The 21,057-nt window shown below is 37.4% G+C and overlaps 1 protein-coding gene across 2 annotated transcripts in view; it reads left to right on the forward strand.

Annotated features, from left to right (window-relative positions):
- The first annotated feature begins 3,906 nt into the window (after positions 1-3,906).
- TUSC3 (tumor suppressor candidate 3) overlaps positions 3,907-21,057 on the forward strand; it is a 120,191-nt gene continuing 103,040 nt past the window's right edge. For both annotated transcript variants that reach the window (XM_040555864.1, XM_040555862.1), the window contains exon 1: positions 3,907-4,128. In XM_040555864.1, coding sequence (XP_040411798.1) covers positions 3,991-4,128 — 138 coding nt within the window. In that variant the 5' untranslated portion in view covers positions 3,907-3,990. The remainder of the gene's footprint in view (positions 4,129-21,057) is intronic.

Below are 21,057 nucleotides of genomic sequence, written 5' to 3' on the forward strand. Positions count from 1 at the left end.
CTAAAGAAAGTCCAGAAAAGGAATCAGCAACTGCTGTACTACTGCTCATGAGCAGATTTTTTTTCTGATGGCATGCATTAGGATCTGTGCAATGCAAAAACCCAAGAGCCTCGATGTCTTGAAAAGTACATCTGTGACAGATAAAACTCCTATTGATTTCCAAATATAGCAATAGTTTTCTGCCTCAAATTGCCACTTACTGACAGCAATTGATTAATGGCAGCTTGCCACTCTGGGAGGCTGTATCTCCCAGCTACTCCAAGTTTTGTTCTGCATGGTTCATCTTTAACATGAGAAAGAAAAAAATATAACTCAGTAAACCACTCTTCAGACCTGACTTGGATGTGATGTGGCTCATTGGTTAAAGAGATATCAATGGGGCGTGAATGAAAAAAAGCTCTCTGAAGTCTGGCAGCTGAAAGCCAAAAAAGAAGGTATTCCATTTGATTGTAGGAGTAAATCCATCTTTCAACTTAAAAGTTTGCATCTTTTGACCTGTGACTGTTAAATGACTATATAAAAGTAATAAAATGGTCCTTAAGAATCTGTGTTTGGTCAGAAGTTTGCAATCTTTTCTCTCAGAAGTAGCCTTTGACACTGTCCGTTAACATCCATCTCTTAAGGAACAGGATTGCATTAATGTAAATTTATTGCAGAAAGTTCTGACACATTTATTTTGATCCCAAATCACAACAAAGTTCATATTTTTTTTCAGAACTTTTTTTTTTGAGGTTTTAATTAAGAAATGTCCAAGAATTTTAGTTTCAAGGTTATCATTGGTTTTAAAGAAGCATATAAACTTTCCCATGACTAAGATGTTTCATCATAGCTTAATAAACTGACCAAACTACTTTGTTTTGGGTCAGGCCAATATTAAATTGTACTTCATAAATGCAATTCCTTTTTTCCATGAAGTTGTAGCACAGAAGCCTCATGTGACATTTCTCTCATTAAGCTAAGCAGCTGCTATCATAACTAAATGTTCCAGTGATGGGCTTAATCAAAACTAAAGCCACACTGCTGAATGGGTACATAGTTTAAGAGGATGTAATGTTGCACTCCACCCGCTTTTTCTTTTTTTTTAATGTTTCTGGATTGCAAGGTTTAATTTGAATTAATCTGATCTGTTGGTTTGTTACGTTCATATCAACTGTTCCTCATACCACTCTCCCTAGCCAAATTTCGCTGTACTACTTGTCTCCAGTGAAATCAGTGAAATCTTTCCATTAATCCTTCTCCAGCGCTGCACTTCTTTTCCAGGCTTTACTCCTGCCTCTGTAATTTTTTGAGGAAAGAGAGATTTTTTTTTTCATTTTGTTAATGAAACACGTTTGAAATTCATACATGTCGTACAGCGGCTATGTTCATGTAAAATATCTGTGAGGCTAGTTCCATCACCATAGACTCCAGTTAGCTTTGGAGTGCAAAGAAACACAGTTCACCAATGAACAAATAAAAACCAGTCAGGAATATGAAAGTTCTGATTGTCATGGAAATCTGGTTAGAAAGCTGAGTAAAAAAGAAGTAAAGCTGTCCATGCTGTCATTTCCTGCTAATGTAACCTCACAGATTAAAGGTAGCATAAAGAATTCGAGAACCCAAATAGAGGTCATACTGGAGAAGATGGGCCTACATGCTCCGGAAGACATGGAACTTCCAAAACCCTGGAACACATTGGGAAAAACTAATGCTTCTCACTTCTGATCTTCTTGCTTTCAACTTGCTCAAACATATGAACCTCTTCCTGTGTCCTGTCTTTCCTTCCTTCGATTTCCTGTTTTCATTCTTTCTTTTGAACTCATTCCTTCTTCATTTGCAAACATTCTATCTTGATCTTACTTTTTATATTTACTAGACAGAGCAAAGTCTGGGTAATTGAGAAAAAAGTCAGCATCTGGATATCACTTTTTTTAGTAATTATGGCACTCCCGGTATCTGAATTCAAAGTTTATGATCAAGGGCTTTTGGGCCAGCCTTCCTATGTAACATGGATAAAATGGTCTGAACCTTCTTGAACTTAAGACACTGGGATCAATCTTAAGTGTCTGGTAGATTATCTGAATATGATCTGTAATTCCTACGGATAGGAGTAACTCCTCAAAGGCACATGGCAAATACAACCGAAAGGAACACAACAGCCTATTCAATGTTTTAAACATTTAGTGCTAAGATGTCTGCAGTATCACTGAACTAGCATCTGATATTATCATTAAAATACCATCTAAAAATTCTGTGCCCAAAATAAACAGATACTTTTGAATACTCTCTCAGTGTCTCATCTTTCTATTTTCAGATGGTGTTTTGATTATAAAATTCATAATATTTTTGAGTGACATTACAAAATCTCTGAAGAAATTGATAGTTTTGTCTGTGGAGTCTGTAGCACAGATGTGTATAAATAACTTATGTAGCATAAGGTGAGTACTTGGAGTCTGAGAAAAAATAAGTGGTTGCATGTTAATTTAACATTACCTAGCTTATGCATTGCAGTGTGTATTTCCATGGAAAAAAATAATGCAGTTGATGATTTGAATATTGTACCATGCACAAGAATATCAGATTAAAGCTGCATGGTTAATGCTCTGGGAATTATATTCAAATTAACAGTATTAGTGTATTACATGAATATTATTTTCTGCAAAGACAACTTTTAGTGTGAATAGTGAAATTTGAAAAGTGTATGCATATAAACATATGGAAAATAAGGGTCTTCAGTTTTCCTTTTTTATACACGGTCTTGACTAATGAAGCAGTGGTTCTGGCAGCTGCTGTGGTGGCTGGCTGCTAGAGGGATGGGGAATTTTGGCCAGTAGGTAAAGCAGCTCCCCCTGCTCCAGGTGGGCAGAAATACCCACCCGACGGGCCACCACAACGTCTAGTGCCACTCTGCTTCTAGGGCCTTGGTACAAAATATCTGATGGAGACATTCATAGAATCATAGAAACACAAGGTTGGAAAGGACCTACAAGATCATCTAGTCCAACCATCCTCCTATCACCAGTACTACCCACTAAGCTACTAAATCATATCTCATAGCACCTTGTCCAAGCGTTTCTTGAACACCGCAAGGGACGGTGACCCCACCACCTCCCTGGGCAATCTGTTCCAGTGCCTGACGACTCTGAGAGAAAAAGATTTTCCTGATGTCTAATCTAAACTTCCCGAGGCGCAACTTGTGGCCATTTCCTCAAGTCCTATCATTAGTTATCTGAGAGAAGAGGATGACCCCCTTCTCATCACAACCTTCCTTCAGGAAGTTGTAGAGTGCAATGAGGTCTCTCCTGAGCCTCCTCTCCTCCAGACTAAACAATCCCAGCTTCCTCAGGCGCTCTTCGTAAGACTTGTGCTCCAGACCCTTCGCCAGTTTTGTAGCCCTTCTCTGGACACGCTCCAGGGCCTTGATGTCCTTCTTGTACTGAGGGGCCAAAACCGAACACAGTACTCAAGGTGCAGCCTCACCAGAGCTGAATACAGGGGAACCATCACCTCCCTGCTCCTGCTGGCTACACTATTTCTAATACAGGCCAGGATGTCATTGGCCTTCGTGGCCACCTGGGCACACGGCTGGTTCATGTTCAGCTGAGAATTGATCAACACTCCCAGGTCCCTTTCCTCTTCACAGACTTCTAGCCACTCTGCCCCAAGCCTATAGCATTGCATGGGGTTATTGTGGCCAAAGTGCAGGACCTTGTTGAACGTCATCCCATTCGCCTCAGCCCAGCCAGGGAACATGAAACCCCCACAACAAACCGGCACGTAGGGTACGCCGCCCAACACCAGTGCCCACCACCGCCGCCAAAATGGCGCCGCTGAGCTCCCTCCAGCACGCGGCGCTGCGAGCGGGACTAGAACTACATCTCCCAGGAGCCGCCGCGCCCCGAGGGCGATGCGATTGGCCGGGGCCCGAGCCCAATCAGCGGCGGGGAGGTGGCCAGCGGTGCCGCAGGTGCTCTGCCCGACGGAGGACAGCGGCCGGCGGGCGGGGGGAAGATGGCGTCGGGCGCCCGGCAGTGGTGGAGGCTATCGGTGCTGGTGCCGCACCCGCCGGCCGGGAGCCGCCTCCTCTTGCTGCTGCTCCTCCTCCTCCTCCTCTGCGGCCAGCTCGGGGGAGGACAGAAAAAGAAGGAGGTAGAAACGTTCGCTTCTTTCGCCCTCTCCCTGCGCCCTCCTCCTTGCCCCGACGGCTCCACTCCTTCCCCGGCCCCGAGGGGAGGGTGCCTGCGGGGCGGGGGGCGCCGGGCAGCCCCGGGCCGTGCCCCGGCGGAGCGGCTGCTGCGGCCCCTGCCCGGCCCCGTGGCCTCCCACCCGTGGGCCCGGCCCCGTGGGGCCCCCACCCGCAGCGTGGCGGGGGAGCTGAGCCCTGGCGAGCGAGCAGCAGGAGGGAATTAAGGAAAAATTAAAGAGAAGTTATGGAGAAATTAAAGGTGACGGCTCGGACGCAGAGAGCCCTGGCGGGTGTGTCTGTGTGCTGCTGCAGGTGCTCAGTCTGCTCGAGGCATCCTGGGGGTGAGGGGGGCACGGAGGAAGGGGCAGCTCGCATTCGGTTTCAGTAGGAGTCCTTCAGCAGTAGGGAAGTGTGCAAAAAGTGTTTTTTAACACATAGTGTTTATGTGTGCCGTATTCAGGTTTTGATGCTACTGCAGGTTACTACACTTCATCCTGTCTTGCACTCAGTTTCAGGCCAGGTATTTGCATACCCATCACTAGGCCAGCCAGCAGAATCTCCTTACTCTTCCGCTGTAACTTAAGGGTGAAAATAACCTTTCACTGACCAATGAATAACCACAGACTGCTACTGTACTGTGGAGCTTTATAATTTAATTAATTTATTTGCATCCCTTCTTTTCTATTAGTGTTACCAGACTTGTACTTGGTGGTGGAAAAGGAGAGGGAAAGTTTTGCTAACAAATAATCTCCTTCAACTATATAATCCAGCAGAGAGAATGGTCAAAAATGTTGGATTTGATGTTCTTTAACTATGTAGGTTATTAAGGTTTATAGGTCAAGGAAGTAAAAGCCCCAATGTAGTCTGTAAAATCCTGATTTAAGTTTCAAAGTAGTGGTCTGACTTTGTGGACTTACCAAGTTAAATAACAATCTTGGAAGTCGAGATAAATCATTTGGGTGTCAAGGTAGAAAATTAACACCTGAACTCTACATGTTCCCTTTTTTTTTGCTTGCTTTTTTTGTTTTGTTTTGGACAATTTTCTGCAACTGGAAAGAGTAGGCAGTCTTCTGCTATAATTAACTTATTTTTTCAAATTTTTTTTTGTTTTTAATAAAATGTGTTTGATGTTTATCACTATTGATTCTCCCATGCTGTGATGTACTGGCTTTGCAACTTTTGTTGACACTTTCCTGTGGAGTGGCAGCTGTGCTACCAAGATAACTGAAATAATTTTTATTTCTTTTTAAATGGAATCCTTTCCTGGCAGTAAATAATGGCAAATTAAAATGGCCATCTACAAATGCTTTCTATAAAGTTTACCAGTTTTACTGAAGAGACAGTAGATAACAGGATTGAAACAGATACGTTTTGCCTAGCTGTTTGGTAGTGCTGTTCAGGGTGGTGTTTCTCATCTGAAAAGCTTCTTGCTTGATTTCTTTCTTCTTTAACCTATTTAATTGATGAACTAATGCTTAGCCTTCTGCATAGTTTTACCTCCACTTTTCAGTCCTGTTTAATACTTCCGCTCCTATAGACAGAACACTTACGTAAACATACTGTATCTACAGCAACATCTTTACAGAAACTACTGCAACATTGTAAGCACTTTCCTCACCCTAAATGCAAACTTAAAGCATAACATAGTGATTTTCAGGGTTTAATTAATTGCATAAATATTACGATTGTTTCTTTGTATGTTTCTGTATAATATACATTACAGCTAAAGCCAGGCTTCTTTTCTTGCCTTGTTAACTACATGTAGAAAACTGCCCAATATATGGGGGAAAGGGGGAGGTATATCTGTATGAGAAATACAAAACTTGAACTTTCTCACAGTAAGCCGTTTGGAAATAATATGTGCAAAATATTGTCAGGATAATTGTGTAAATTGGAAGAGCATAGAAACTTGTGGTATGGGAGGTTGGGATTCCTGGTTTGCAACACTGTCTGGAAGCGTAGTTGCAAAAGGCAAAGGTGATGGAGGTTAAGTGAGTAAAATGAGCCTGTTTTTCCACACAAAGACTGACAAGATTGCTGTAGCTTTTGTAGAAGTTGGAAAAATAGTTGAATGTAGTGAATTCTTGTGAAGTGAACCTTCAAGAGGGAAATTAATGTAGTAGGGTTAAAATGCCTATCTTGGGAGATAAAAAGATGTCACATCTCAGATTCCTTTTTCTTCTTTGCTTTGTGTGTGCATTTCTTGGGGGTGATTGTATGGAAGGAGAGGTTAAGGACTAGAGAAAGGAAATGTCTTTCCCAATCAACTTTTTTGAAAACCTTGAGTGCTTGAAAAAGTACTTCAAAATGAAATACTTGAGGGGAACTCGAGGTGTTGATATTGGATCATAAGCAAAGAAAGGAACCTTGGTGAAGGCAATGATTTTTATTATTATTATTTTTTCTTTTTCTCAAGTGTCACCTATGTAGAAAATTATGTATAAATCGTTGTCTGGATTGATTGTTTGAGCGTGTAAGATGGAAATAATGACTACAGAAAAAAAGAGGACTGAGTTAAGCTATTAAATGTGTTTGAAGGAATTACTGCTAACAAGGAAAGACAAATAGAGGAAACTAGAGAAAACTGGCATAACTTTGTGTCGCAGATTCATTGTGTTGATTGGTAAATACTATGTTATATCTGTGTTTAGAGTGGAAAATACTAGGTCTTAAAGTGTTGAAATACATTGTCCTGTACAGCAAAATTCTGAACGATAATTACAGAAAGCTGCTGAGTTTTGTCTTCAAAAAAAAAAAAAAAGAGAGAATGGTTTTAAATTAGTTCATAATTAGTTCTGTGGTGTCATGGAAGTTGTAAAATAGCAGCATAAATCCATAAACCTATAAAACAGTCTTTTTGCTTCTCTTCAATCCTGCTATTCGCTCTTCTGTATTGTGGACACCCAAGACAGCTTTTGCCACTGAAGAAATATATAGAAACCATTTGACTCTTTTAACATGCCCAAAGGTAAAATATTTTAATTTGGAACTTAGATGAAGACCAACATCGTATCTTTCTCACCAGTCTCACACCTAAAAGCAGTCTTTACAAGTTTAACTAGCTCTACAATTTTAATTCTGGTGCTGAGCAGTACCTTTAAGTAAAGCGAAGCAAAAAAAAAAAAAAGTTTCTGATTGTGGAAATAGCAGCAAGTGACTGAAGAAGTGATTTTTCTTTTGGCAACTATATTTGTAACTTGAGAAAATAACTGTTTCCACAGTATCTGAGGTAATATAATTGTATTTTAATATAAGCATTTTTCACTAAGGCATGTTCTTTCCAATCCTTTTATTTTCTTTTTGTGTCTTTTACCTACTTAAAATTTGTGTAACTATTAAAAACTGAAAGAAATCAGAAAATCAGAATGAGACTATTACAACTTGAAATATACCACTTGGCTTTTTATTATAAATTTGCGCGGGTAATTTACATTTCATGTTGCTTTAATATCATTCATTGTTTTATGTCCAAATGGATACATTCTTTTTGGACTGAAGCACATAAAGGTAAGATGTTGGTTTTGCAATATTATAAATTTTACTCTGTGTACAAAATGCTTATTTTTGAGCTTTCAGATGGATGATTCAGAAGCTTAATTAAACCACTGATATGCAATTGGAGTAGTTGTTTTTCTGTAGGTAAGTTTGTCGTTACCGCTAATTCAGACACGGAGAAGCTGTCTTTTTATAGTATATCAGCTTCGTTTGGGTTAAGTATTTTGTTAAGCTAAAGTCTACTAAAAAAGATGCTGTTGAGGTGTAATGATGTTATAATCACTCTTCCGTATTGTAAGCTTTTGTAATGGTTTCCTTTGCCTGAGTATTTTTGAAGTGTTTAAAGACAGATGTAGTTATCATTATTCCCTACTTTTTCCTTCTTACTGCCCTCACCCCTTCCCCAAGTGTATATACAAATTATGACAGTTGTGACAAATTGTAGAAAATATTTTGGAAGGACAGACTGCTTCATCCTTTATTCCAAAACTCAGCTACACTTATATTGTTTCTGACAAACATCTTACCTTATGTGCCCTCAGAAGTCTTCAGTTGTGGTGATTCTGGAACTAAGGTAGTCTATTACAGCATCTTACTGTTATAAAGATCCATTTTTTTTGTGAAGTTCTAATCAAAACTTCTGCGTGTAGTGTCCCTGTTTTTCAGTCGGTTATTTCTTGTCCTCATGATGATCATAACAGATAATTCTTTGATAGTCTTCTCCATTTAGACAGGAACTAAAGGTAGCGTTTGACAGTTCTTCTGGGATTTTTTTTTTTTTATAAACGGAAGCAACAGCGTCTTTTCTTTAAGGCTATAAGTTCTAAATGTGATTATTTTCCTGAGTCAGTCTTCAGTCCTGAGCATACTTTGTTCTGTGTGAAATTAACTGGGATAGATTGGCAGGATCCTCTTGCTGCTTTGCTGTGTGTTCTTGTTTTCCTTTGGATTTGCGTAGTGAGCCCATCTCGGTTATTCCAGGTTCGTGATGATTATTAGTGCGTTCCTTCCACTGTAGCCAGGATATTACATCTGTTTGAAAATTCCTTTCTTATTCTAATTTATTGTGATTGTCTTTTGTTGTAAAAGTAGTGAAAGTCACCCTTGCAGGGCCTGCCCAACATGCAGCAAAACCTGCTGCCTTTGGTTGCCATTGCTCCAACGTGGAAAGGCAATACTTAATTCCTTCCTCTGTCTTCTAATGCTGTTCTCAGCGTAGTATTAATTTCTTCTGATCAACATTCTGCTTGCCTGTTTAAATTAAAGAAAGAAATGATGAGAAACATGTAGTAGAGCCAGTGGAGAAGGAAAGAAGCAAACATTAGAAGAATAGTCTTCTTCTGAAGTAATAGTGATGCTGCATTGGGCACTCTGTTACTTCAACACTGAACAGTCGGTGTTGGATGAAAACAGAAAAAAGATGTACGAAGAATTAGAAGTATTTAGCATGTTCAATAGCATGTGTGGTATAAAGGATGGATTCTTGACCTCTGATACTTTTATTTTTAAAACAAAATAGTAATAATTAAAACTCATGTTTCATCTCTCTCTCTTGAAATTTTATTTAACATTAAACTTGAATATAAAAGACTTCTTGGTATTCTAATCATTAAAATGTTATGTTTGGTCTCCAGACTGCGGAACGCTGCATGTTTTTGCTTTTGAAACAGCATGCAGGAAAATGTTTGGCATTTATACCAAGTCACAGGCTCCTCTTTAAAAGCTTTATTAAAAATTAAGATCTGGCAAAGGTTGAATCTTTGAAGGGAAATGCAGTCCAGGTTATAGATTGAACTTCAAGTAATCTTGAAGCTGTATTTAAAGTGGAAGGTCTATATCCATTTGGGTAATTTGGTATTTTATCTTTTGTTGCAGTAGGCAAAGAAGAAGTTTTTTCAATTAATACTTAAAGCACTAAAGTAACTGTCCTGGTTTTGAAGTGAAATAAAAGCAAGAAGTACTACCTGAAAATGTAAAATTCTTTGAATACAATTCTAAATGTTGTTTCTTGAATCTGTCCTAAAAGGAAAAGGAGGGGGGTGGGAGCGTTTGCAAGAATTCTTTGTTTTCCACTGATTTTTTTTTTTTCAAGCCACAAAAACCTTTGCATCCCTTCCATTTCTGTTCCTAATTAACTGAGGTTTTGGAGAAAATGGACAAAATTAACTAGCAGTTCTAATTTTAACAAATGTGCGTAGAGAAACTTAATGTCTTCTGTGATTGCATACAATAAGTGAAATAAGGGATGCTTACAACAGCCTGATAGTGTTTTTGTAATTGGATTACTGAAACTTTTTTCTGCCCAGTTGTCTCCATTTGGAATCCTTGCTGTCATAAGACAGATCAGTGGCTTAATTGATCTTTTTCCCTGTTCTGTTCTATAACCGTTTATACAGCACATCCTGTGCAGCCACATGGAAAATACAGTTAGCACTTAGAACTCAAGCAGATACTCAGGATAAATCAGTCAGTATAATTAGAAGGGGAAAGCATGGTGTTTTTTTTTTTTTTGTGCATTATTATTTTGGATCTTCAGATTTATTTTCATTTCTGAAAGTGTATTGAAGGTCACATTTTGTTGGCTAAGCTAGTGATCAGAACTAAAAAAAGCAACAACTTTATCTGGTATGATTTAGGCCTCTTCCTCTTGATTTAATAAATCTGAAAGTGAGCAGATATAAAAATAAATACCTTTTTACAATGTAAATATACAATATAAACATATATATATTGTATATATTATATATATTATAATTATATTATTATTAATTATATTTTTATATAATTTATATTATAAATATAAAAATACGTTTTTACAATATACAAATTTTTACAAATAAAAAGTATTGTTTGTCTTTTCATATAATGCTGTTAGATATAATATACATAGGCATTATAGTGCCTTCTTTAATATTTGATAGGTATATAGAATTTAATAACTACTTTTCTTCAAAAATTTATATAATGAATGATTGCCATGAAATAAATTGAAAGATATTCCTATAGTGATCATACATGCTGTATTTCAGGTAGACTTATATTTTCTATGCTATTATTACAATGTAGAAAGTTCTTTGCATTCAGAGAAAGATAAGCAAACTTATACTTTCATTGAGTGGATTGCTTGTTTTACAAAAGAATTTAAAAATAATTTGCAACATTTTGGTTTGAGATGACAAAGATTTGTACCTGTGGCAGTGCAGGCTTCTTCATGGCGATGCTCTTTGTGATTGCTGAAGTGGCAGGACTTTGTCGTTTCTAGCGGGTGTCTGTTTTACCATCTAATAGGATTTACTAGTAAGATTTTATTTTAATCTGGTAATTCCCTATAGAATATCCTCAGTTCTCCATATTCTGCTTAAGCAGTTGCAGTTCTTATCCTAATTATGCAATTCCATTATTTTTTCTTGCTCTTTTCTGTGGAATCCAAAGCAATTTGTTTCTGAATTTAATACAAATTGGACATTAAGCTTAGCAAAGTTTGGCTGTATTACATAAAACATTCATATATTAAGGTCATAACACAAGTGGTAACTACAGTTGTGCAGTGCCTTTGTGCAGTGACATCTTGAGCTAGTAGAGTTCTTCAAGGATATAGCCTGTAACGTCCACTGCTTTAAGTCTAAAAGCCATTTTCTACTTTGGTTTTAGGTTTAGATTTTGGTTTCAGTAATTTCCTATCACCATCACTATCTGCTGTACTATTACAAAATTAGAACCTTCAGTTACTTTCCTCATCCAGTTGCCATACAGAGGCCAGCTAAGACAGGTTCTAGTCCTTAATCTTGAGTATTTCCATTTCTGTTTAACTTTTCTAGATCTTGGTATGCATGTCTTCATTCCTGAGTTATTGTAAATGTCTCTTCAAAGATTTTTGAGCTACTGTAACAAAAGTATAGATAATATGGTGAAAGTCCCTCAAGCATAAGGTTAATTTTTTGAACTTGATGGTTTTATGAAGTCTTTTGATACTTAGCCTGTTTTCATGACTTATGAAATAATTGACAGTTCAGCTAATTAACTAGCTAATTCCCTTAATACTGCATATTATCAGGTTCTACACATTTAGGTTTTCAACACAAAAATAATATCAATAAAGAAGTAACATGTGAATGTAATCATTATGTTAGAGTACTGTGATTTTTTTTCTCCATGCAGTGACATAATTATGGTTAAGGTTGTATCTACTTTGGTTTCTGTTCAGGTTGTATGAAGTGGTGAAAGTACATATATTGATTGTGATTTGTAAGATGTTTCAGGGATTTCTTCTGAGATGTGGGACTTGAATGCTTTCAGGTTAATGAAGATCAGGCTGAATCTGTATCTTCTCACTTGGCCAAACACTCTTGAATTTAGAAAGGTACACGAATGCACACAGCAATAAATGTGTTTTGCTTTCAAGCATCTGTTTAAATCTTTGACTCCTTTTAGTGAGATGGTTCTGGGTATCAATTAGATTTTTTTCTCAGTATGCCTGAGGTCAGGTGCTTAGAAAAGGTAGTGCCCATGCTACCTGCTTTATCCATCTTCTTAATGGGGCCATAGAGTTGAGTTCAATGCAACATCTGGAATAGTGTAGGACATGTTCAGAGGCCCAGAGAGCACTGAAAATTATTCCTTTAATATAAAAACATGAAGAGCTAAAATTTTTTTCTCTTATGTTTGTACTTTTCTGACCTAATTTAAAAAAAAAAAGCTTTAGGTTTTCATCAAGCTGTAATGTTGCTGTAACACTGGAAGGAGGTTTTCAGGTTATGTATGAATCTAGCCGTAGCGTAGTGCAAAAATCATTTGAAGGTGGATCAGTCTTTGTGGTGATGGATGGCTGAAGTTGGTAAGATTTCTTCTTATCAGCTGCCAGCCATATGTCTTAAATGGAGTTGCTGTTAATGGCATGTAAAATGTCATTAAGAGACAGATTCCTCCTTCAAGTTCTCTTAGCAAGTCCTAGATTCTTCTAACTTATCTTATGCTGCAGTGTGACCTGCTTAACAGATGGCCTCATCAGGTTGGAGTGTTGGATCTGATCAGCTTTTTTATGATCTGATGATCAGATTTTGAGGCAAAATGCCTGTGAAATATGACAAGCCAAAAAATTGCATGTAAATATATTAAGAAGCCCACAGTAAGATGCATGCAATTCCAAAGAGACAAGTTTTGATCATCCAATCAATGACTGTTTTGACTGAGCACAAACATTTTGGTCATGCTGCTTAGATCTGTCCTCTTATTACAGTTTAGCAGCAAATGTTCTCACCAAATCCAGTGACAGTGTTTGGTAATTTGCCTTAGCAAATGGTAAATAATGTTTACCAGGTTTAAATACTGAGATTTACGAGAAGCCAGGTTCAGTGATCAAACATATTCAGAAGTGAGAGTTCTTAAAACATATTGAAATACTGAAATCTGCTAGAGGATAGAGGAGGGTACTGCTAAATTGTTTGAACTATGTTATTTTTGCATCACACTGTAGTCATGGTTTGTATTCTTGGTAACCACGTGATGGTTCAGCTTTAATGCATTTCACTGGAAGTTTTTTAATCTTTTAGTTCCATGCCTGATTTCTGTGAAATCTTCCAGCCTAGTGGAAAGTGAGTGGCAGGAATTGCATTGGAATTTCAAGGAAGATGGCAGTCCTAGAAAACCTAATCCAAGATGAAAATGTGAGACTATTATGCCTCTCTGCTGTCCACAGCAGATGGGTTCACTTACTGAGAATGTGACAGTGATTTAAATGGAAGCACTAACTTCTTTAGTGGCAGTTTGTTTAGAAACTAAGATAAAACATTATTAATATCCGCTGGAGAGGCTCCAGATACTATCATTGCTTTTCATTTCCTTTATGCTTCTTTGGTTTTGGGCATTGCTGATCATTTGCCCCTTAAAATGCGTGGTAGGCTTTCTCATTTTTCTTTTTGGTTTGTCTAAGCTGGATAAATTAGACAATACCGATAGCAAAAAAAATACATATAGTGGTTTGCCCTGGCCTATGTGAAATAACATTTGCCTTTGTGTTGACAACTATGAGTTCATCTTTCTATAACTCTAAACCCAGGTCCTATACATGATCAAAGTACTTAAACCAAACTTCATGGAGAATGTAGCATCTGGAGTCCAAAACTTTCATCTACAATGTTCTTGTGTAACTGCATATTTGTCCTGCAGGTTGCTAACATAACTAAATTAGTTCAAGGGTAATGGGCACGTGCAGTTCTGCTTTTGCGCGTATGGAGAACAATCCTTGTCTGATTTGGTAGCTTGTATTTCAGCCCATTCTGTGCACGGAAACTTGGCATTCTTAAACTTGTCATTGTTTGCTGTGAACTTGTGTAACATTGACCGATAGGATTTAATTTGTCAGTGGAATGTGACATCTTGTCCCTTTATATAGTAGCCTTATGGTTAGAGCACGTCTGGGAAATTGAAATAGTGAGAGCAGTTGATACCATTTCCCAGAAATCAAACGATTATCCTGGTTCACATAAAGTGCCCTAAATGCTTTGCTGTCTGCTGTTCTGGGCGCCTGGATCCTCTTAAGGTGGTCTGTGTTATTAATTTTATGAGCAGGCTCTGAAGTGAACCAGCTGTCTTCTACCTGCAATGCATTGCTTGCGTTTTGGAATGGGCTCTGAGTGTGCAAACTGGATTCTATTACTGAAATTAAACCGAAGCACGAAACGTTCCAGAAGTGCAGGTAATGCACTCCAAGTGCTAATTGGCATTCCGTCCTTGGAACTGGTTGAGAATTATTTTGAAGTAAAATTCTCAAAACGTGCAGGGTGTGGCTGTTAGGATTGCAACACCAGCTGTTTTGTTCTGCAAATCCATTCTTCAGCATTGCACTACTTGCTAATACAGATCTAGTCCAGCTGTCCTCTTGCCCAGGCACAGAGCTTCAGAAAAGGTTGAAGCATTCACTGGGTCGGAGAAGAACAACAAGAGGGAAGGTAATTTTGTAGCTGAATGATGATCATTCAGAAGAGGGATGTCCCGAGTTCCCAGAACTATTTATACATTTAATCCAATAACTGTTTAATGTAAAATTTTGCAATACAATCTGTTCAAGTAGGTTTACTTGTCCACCATCTGGAGATGAGTGCTGACTGCCAAACTTCTTAGTTGGGGAACACACAGAGGGCAGTGGAAGAAATCAAGGTTACTTTTGAGTAGTGAGAGTTCTTCAGGATAACCCCTACACACTGACTTTCTCCATCTAAGCTGCTGTCACATTTTCAGTTTTAACTTCCTTGATCAGTGGAGGTGGCTGAAGGAAGGAAGTTTAGAGGGCACTGTGTCCAAAGTGCCAGCCCCCAAACATCTAGATGTAATGGGGGTCTTGCAGGTAACACAAAGGTGCTCTAATCAGCACTTTTTTTTAAAAAACTGTTCTAGGTTTGTTTGTGTGTTACAGGTCTGTGGAGGAGAAGGAGAATACACAACATTTGCGCTGTAAGTACCCAAGAGAACCAGGAGAAGCTTCTTCAAACCCGGAATTGCTAGCTTTGTTCTCACCCCGTGGTTGCTGTAGGTCACAGTCCTCTAGTTAACAGCTTCTGTGTGGCTTAAACTAAGTACTACGTGGCTTAAACTAAGTACTATATACCAGGTGAGGTAAAGTATAGCATGAAGTTGCAGTGGTGTTTGACTTAGTTTATAGCTAGTCAAATATGGTGATATTTGACTTTGTTTTTAAATGAATGCAATATGGGGTGAGGGGAGATAAAAGCTGGTAAGTTTATTTTAGTGCAGGATGTTGTATAAAACATTAGTAGTTGGGCTACACTGAAAAACAATGAGACCTGAATTCATCACAACTGAAGCTTTTAGTTTAGATATTTTTACTGGAGGTTTAGCAACCTTTATTGTCATCTGTGGTAGAGGAGAGAATGGTTCCACCCACATAAGATTTTGATATTTCAGACCTCAGCATCTTCATTTAAAAAAAAAAAGAACACGCTGGTATCTTAGTGTTCATTTTACAAGATTTTTCAAGTGAGGCGAATTGGAGAGATTGGAAGTACCAAGTATATGTTGCACACTCAGATGAAATACAGTTTTGTATTTGTACAACTTTTATCTTTAATTGCATTTTTCTTGTCCCACCATGTTCAAGTAATATAATTACAATTGTATTAATACACTAGTTTACTGGCATGTATCTTAAGTGGCTCAAAAATCTAGCTGAAGTTGTTCAGTTATAGCATTATTTTTTTTGAGCAGCGAATGCATTGTGCTCTGATGCAGAACTTGTGCTCAGTTGGCTGAGAGAGGAAATTACAAGTTCATTAGCTGATACAGCAGCTTTGTTTTCCAAAGTAATTTGAAGTCTGCACTTCTCCCAGGAAGTCAAAATAGAACTTTTCCTAAATTTAATGAACTGTTTGACAGTAAAAAAGTTCTTTAGGAAACACATTTTTACTGAAGTCCATACAGTAAATCCTGAGCCTACAATGAGTTAATACAATTCGTTTTTAAAATGAGCTTATAAACAGAGAGACACTTTCAACTGGTTAGATCTATACTCACTTTTTGTAAGAAAAACATAAATAGGCCTTTAGAAATTTGATTTCAGTTAAATTTCAGAAATTCTTTGCAGAAGGTAAAAATTTAGACTTCATATGTTCATGCTGCTGTTTCCTAACATATTTAAAGTGTAAGGTTTTCTATTAAAGCATCATAACCACTTTGTACAGTCTTGATTTGACATTCCTCAAGAAACTTCTGCTTTAATCTTATCAATGGCACTTTTTTTTTTTAATTTCTAAATTATGTGATGGTATCTATGCATAGTCTTTCCTTAAACTGCTCAGAAATAGCTTTGGAACTACTAAGTAATTTTATGTTGAACGGATTAGGGGCTTTATCTGTCACAGGTGATTGTCTGCTTCCTGTTGAACCTCAGAGGCCATTCATTAGTATTAGCACCATGCGATGTTCGATGTTCTTTGTCTTGTAATGAATGAGTTACCAGCGAAGGTGGCATTCCAATGAGAAGAACTCCTGCTCCAGGAATGCTTCGTACTGATCTCTGTTAGTGCATGGGTAATTGCAGGTAAGCAAGAACTTCATCCAGATGGCTGACAGAGGAGAAAGTTTTGTATAAGCTTTTGTTGTTAGAAAATGTGGAAGTAATAGTCACAGAGAAGAAGAATGCTAAATCCAGTGGCTCTGTTGTATTTTTATTGTTTTCCTCATGAGAGATGGAAGTTGCTAAGAAGCTCTGACAATAAAGTGACCAATAAAAGGATGACACAATAGAATAAAACTACGGAGAATAAATGTCAGAGGTAGTGAAGAATGTATGAGTATTAGTAATAAAATGACACTGAAATAATGTAAGTGAGGATAGATGAAGATTTTTCTCACAATGAGAACATTAGTCATGATCAAAAGTAGTTTGAAAAAAGGTATTAGGAGGCATACTACTCTGAAATATGCATTAACACAGAGATAATGGATACAATATACAAATTGCCTGATTTTTTTTAAAAGTGGAGATTACACTTTATTAATTTTGATGCTTTCAAAACTTTCTTTACTGCCTACTATTTCTAACTTTGTCTTAATTGCTTGTGGGATCTTTTTATGGAAAGGTTTTACCAAAAGAAAAAAAAGAGGGTTGTCTTCTGATAGAAGAAGGGAAAGAAGAATCAGTCTGAACATGAATCCAAACTTTTGAGGAAGTTTTTATGAAGTCTTAGTCTGCATGTTATAATTTCCTCTGCTTGCATGAAATTTCATATATTTGGACTTGTACATTCAGGGGAACGTGTGGTCAAATAAATACAACTTCCCCTTCTGTCTTGGAGAGATCTGTGATTTCTACAACAGTAGCAGATTGGAAAGCCTGAAGATTTTTTCCCCATATAATACTGTTCATTGTCTCAGAGAACTTTTCTGTTGTGCCATTTTAATAAGTATCTTCTAAGTGTAAGGAACAAGAATACATCCAGATTGTTGGCTGCTCTATTAGTGAATGTGCAATACTATGTACATGCTCTAATAGCAGTTGCTTTGAACTGCTTAAAACAGCAGTCTAAAGAATAAGTGATTTTTGGTATCGCTTCTGTATAGCACTTGATTGTGAAGAAATGTGTATGTGAAGTGATAAATAGAGGGAAATTTTGAACTTCTCTATAACCGGTTTGCAGGATGCCAAGGACCTGCTGGTAGATCATTAGTTATATTCTGGAATTCTTTTAATAGAGGAAGATTTATGACAAAGTGTTCTGTCCTCTATCCTTACATCTCTCTGAAGATTATAGGCTTTCCATTAATGCCACAAGGACCTGGGTTAAATTAATGTAGATTACATGTATGAAAAAGAGAGAAAATAAGAGTTCTGAGCTTTTTTTTCTTCATGCCACTTAAAACTCTTCACTGTGTATATTCAGCAAGCCAAACAGATGTTATAGTTACACACTTTTTCCCACCTGCCTTCTGAGGTAAGCTTTTGTACGGTTAAGTTTAATGCATTTAAAACTGAAATCACAGGATGATTAAATAAAATTTTTGAGACAGATCTTGCTTACATATCAGCTATAGCTTTGTTCAGTTTTAACATGTTTTTTTTTCTTGCTCATCTGTTTGAAGTGGAAAAAAATAATGTGCAGAATGTAAACTTTGACAATATCAGAATCTTTCATACTTTCTTGAAAATGTATTGATGCAAAAACGTTTGTGGATCTTTTTTATTCCTACCCAACTCTAGCCATAGTGCTTACTATGTTTTACAACATTATTTGCATATGGTCTTCCTTACTGGAATCTCTTTGGGCTACATAGAATTATAGTATAAAATCTCTTCGTTAACCAAAGTGACTTATATGGAGTCAATTATATGGAGTAGATTACAGCTTTTTTTTCACCATAATGGAGAATTCATGTGCAAAGATAAGCTCAGTGAATTTTGATTATGTATCTGCCATAGGTCAAATACTGATATCTTCCTGATAAGCATGTGGAGGAAAGAGGAGGGAAATACTGTGTTGTTTTTTTTCCCACCAGCTGTCTGTCTTGTCTAGAGGACTGCTGCCAGAGTTGTAAACAAGAAAATTAAAACTATGCTTGGGAAAGTAGGAAGCTGTATATTTTCCAAATTAAAAAAAAATAAAAATGCTGATGTGGGACTGAAGACTGATTGTCTGTGCAAATCTTACCACTATCTCATACTGACTTTCAAAGTGACCAAACTGATTTGTCACCTCCTTTCTGCCCACTGTTATTTCTCAGAACTAGTAATAGGATCCAGGCTTCATGACTATAAATATTCTGCTGTTGATAGCAGAGCAGAAGGAAAAAAGTAACTTAAAAGAAGTATTTCATTTCCTACAGGAGTTAGACTATACAGAAGCATCTAGTTGCAACTTATGTTGTTCCATAGCATCTAAGATGTTAGGTCTTTTTTTTTTGATCAGGGCATTCATACCGAGGTCAAGACCTTCAAGTTGTCTCAGTAACAAAGTTACAATTGTGATTTGGTCATGTGGAATTCACTCAGTGCAAAATAAAAGCATATGTTTTTTTCATCACATGATTTTTGGAACAGTTCCTTGGTTGATGCTCTTAATACATCGTAATGTTATAGAGTATACAACACATTTCAAGATTAGAACTGTTGTATTAGCATGAAGCTGTAAGATGAGAGCTTTTAGTTGTGGTTATTATTTTAAAATTAGTGATGGACAACTGTAACATATGCATAAATGTTAACATAGAATGCTTTTCCCCTTCTTTACATACACTAATATCAGTGGAAAGCATACCACACTTGTTCTAGGCTAAGGCAGACCTTTGCTGTTGTAGTTGCTGCAGTGTTTAACTGATTTCCAGATATCCGTGAGCAGAATTTTGGAGAGTGAAGGTATAATAACACTCAAACTCATCTCCAGTTGACTAGCACCATCATGTTTTCTAATTAGTTTAATTTTTCTGTAAATAATTTTGCACGCTTAGATTAATAGTGGTGTTACTATATATCATATTTAGAATGGAAACATAATAATAGCATGTCTCAGTGTTCTTCAAAAGGTTGATGGAATTCAAAACCAGGAATAATTTGTTTCTTTAATTCCCCAGCAGGTGTAGATTTTTAGAGATATCTTCTGCAGGTAGAAATGTTGCTACACTCCAGTATTACATTTAAATGAATAACAGTAGTTTTTGTTTGTTTATATTCACAAGAGGATGTTATGTTTACCCAGGCTCTTATGAGAATAGAAATAAGATGAGCAGAAAGGTATGTGTGCTTTCTTCCAATTTCGTATTACCTGTATTTTTCCTTGTTTCCATTATTTTCAACTTGGGGATAGATCTCATGTCTTGTCAGTACAGATAACTGCTGTGTATACTGTGCCTCCAGAAGTCAAAAGGCAGGTGCGTGAGCACTTGTAAGCAACAGCAAAAGTCCTTCTGACCTGTAAGCTGTGTTATAAACAGCTTAGAAAAGGTTGCTGCACTTTGCATATTTTTGGGAATTAATCTACTGCAGTCATGGCCCAAAAACTATGGTTGGAGGGTGGATAGCCATGAGTTAGTATTATACAAAAATTCTCAGGCAGATGTTCAGTGCACCCCCTCTTAAACAAAAGAAAAAGCTCAGAAGTTACGTTGTTAGAAGGTATGTGCTAGACTGTTTAAAATTTCAAATATGTTTTGAGTTTGCTGAGAATTTCAGCAAACTGATTTTGAAGTGATTAGATGAAAAAAATCTTCAAAAGTCACAATGTTCAGTTAATGCTATGATCTGTTTTACGGTTATCTCAAGTCTTGGGCTGTTGTTGATTTATTTTCATTTGCATTTCCAATATCTTTCTAATTAGATTTTTGATACTTTCCAAATGCTTTTTTTAAAGTTACTTCTATGCATTTCCTTCCTTTACTGCTGTGCATAGATGCTGAGCAGCTAGCTGTGTGTTTGTCTTGCAGCTGCCCTTGCTAAGAAACAGGCAACCAGCTTGTGCACCACTGTAGTGGAAAAAATTCCTCCCTTAAATTTTTTGTCGATTAGAATGGTGAGCAAAGTCTAAATATTTTTAAAGACCCTTCAGATAACACATGCACCAAGATTGGAGGATTATTTCTTTCAGGTTCAGCTGTTTGAGCTGATAAGGATATTGGACTATGGATATTCAAACCTGAAAAATCCTAAGCTCGTAGGATGATTTGGTTGGGAGCAACCTTAAAGCCCATCCAGTTCCAACCCCCTGCCATAAGCACCTCCCATCAGACCAGGTAGCCCAAAGCCCCATGCAACCTGTTCTTGAATGCTGCCAGGGATGGGGCATCCAGAACTTCTCTGGGCAAAAAAAAAGGATTAAAATCTTCAATTTTACTTACAAACTGATGGAAAGATGTGCAAATTATTGTTGCAGCAGTATGAGGACTATAAACAGTTT

The sequence above is a fragment of the Cygnus olor genome, chromosome 4, assembly GCF_009769625.2.
Source record: "Cygnus olor isolate bCygOlo1 chromosome 4, bCygOlo1.pri.v2, whole genome shotgun sequence".
In the NCBI taxonomy this organism is placed as follows: domain Eukaryota; kingdom Metazoa; phylum Chordata; class Aves; order Anseriformes; family Anatidae; genus Cygnus; species Cygnus olor.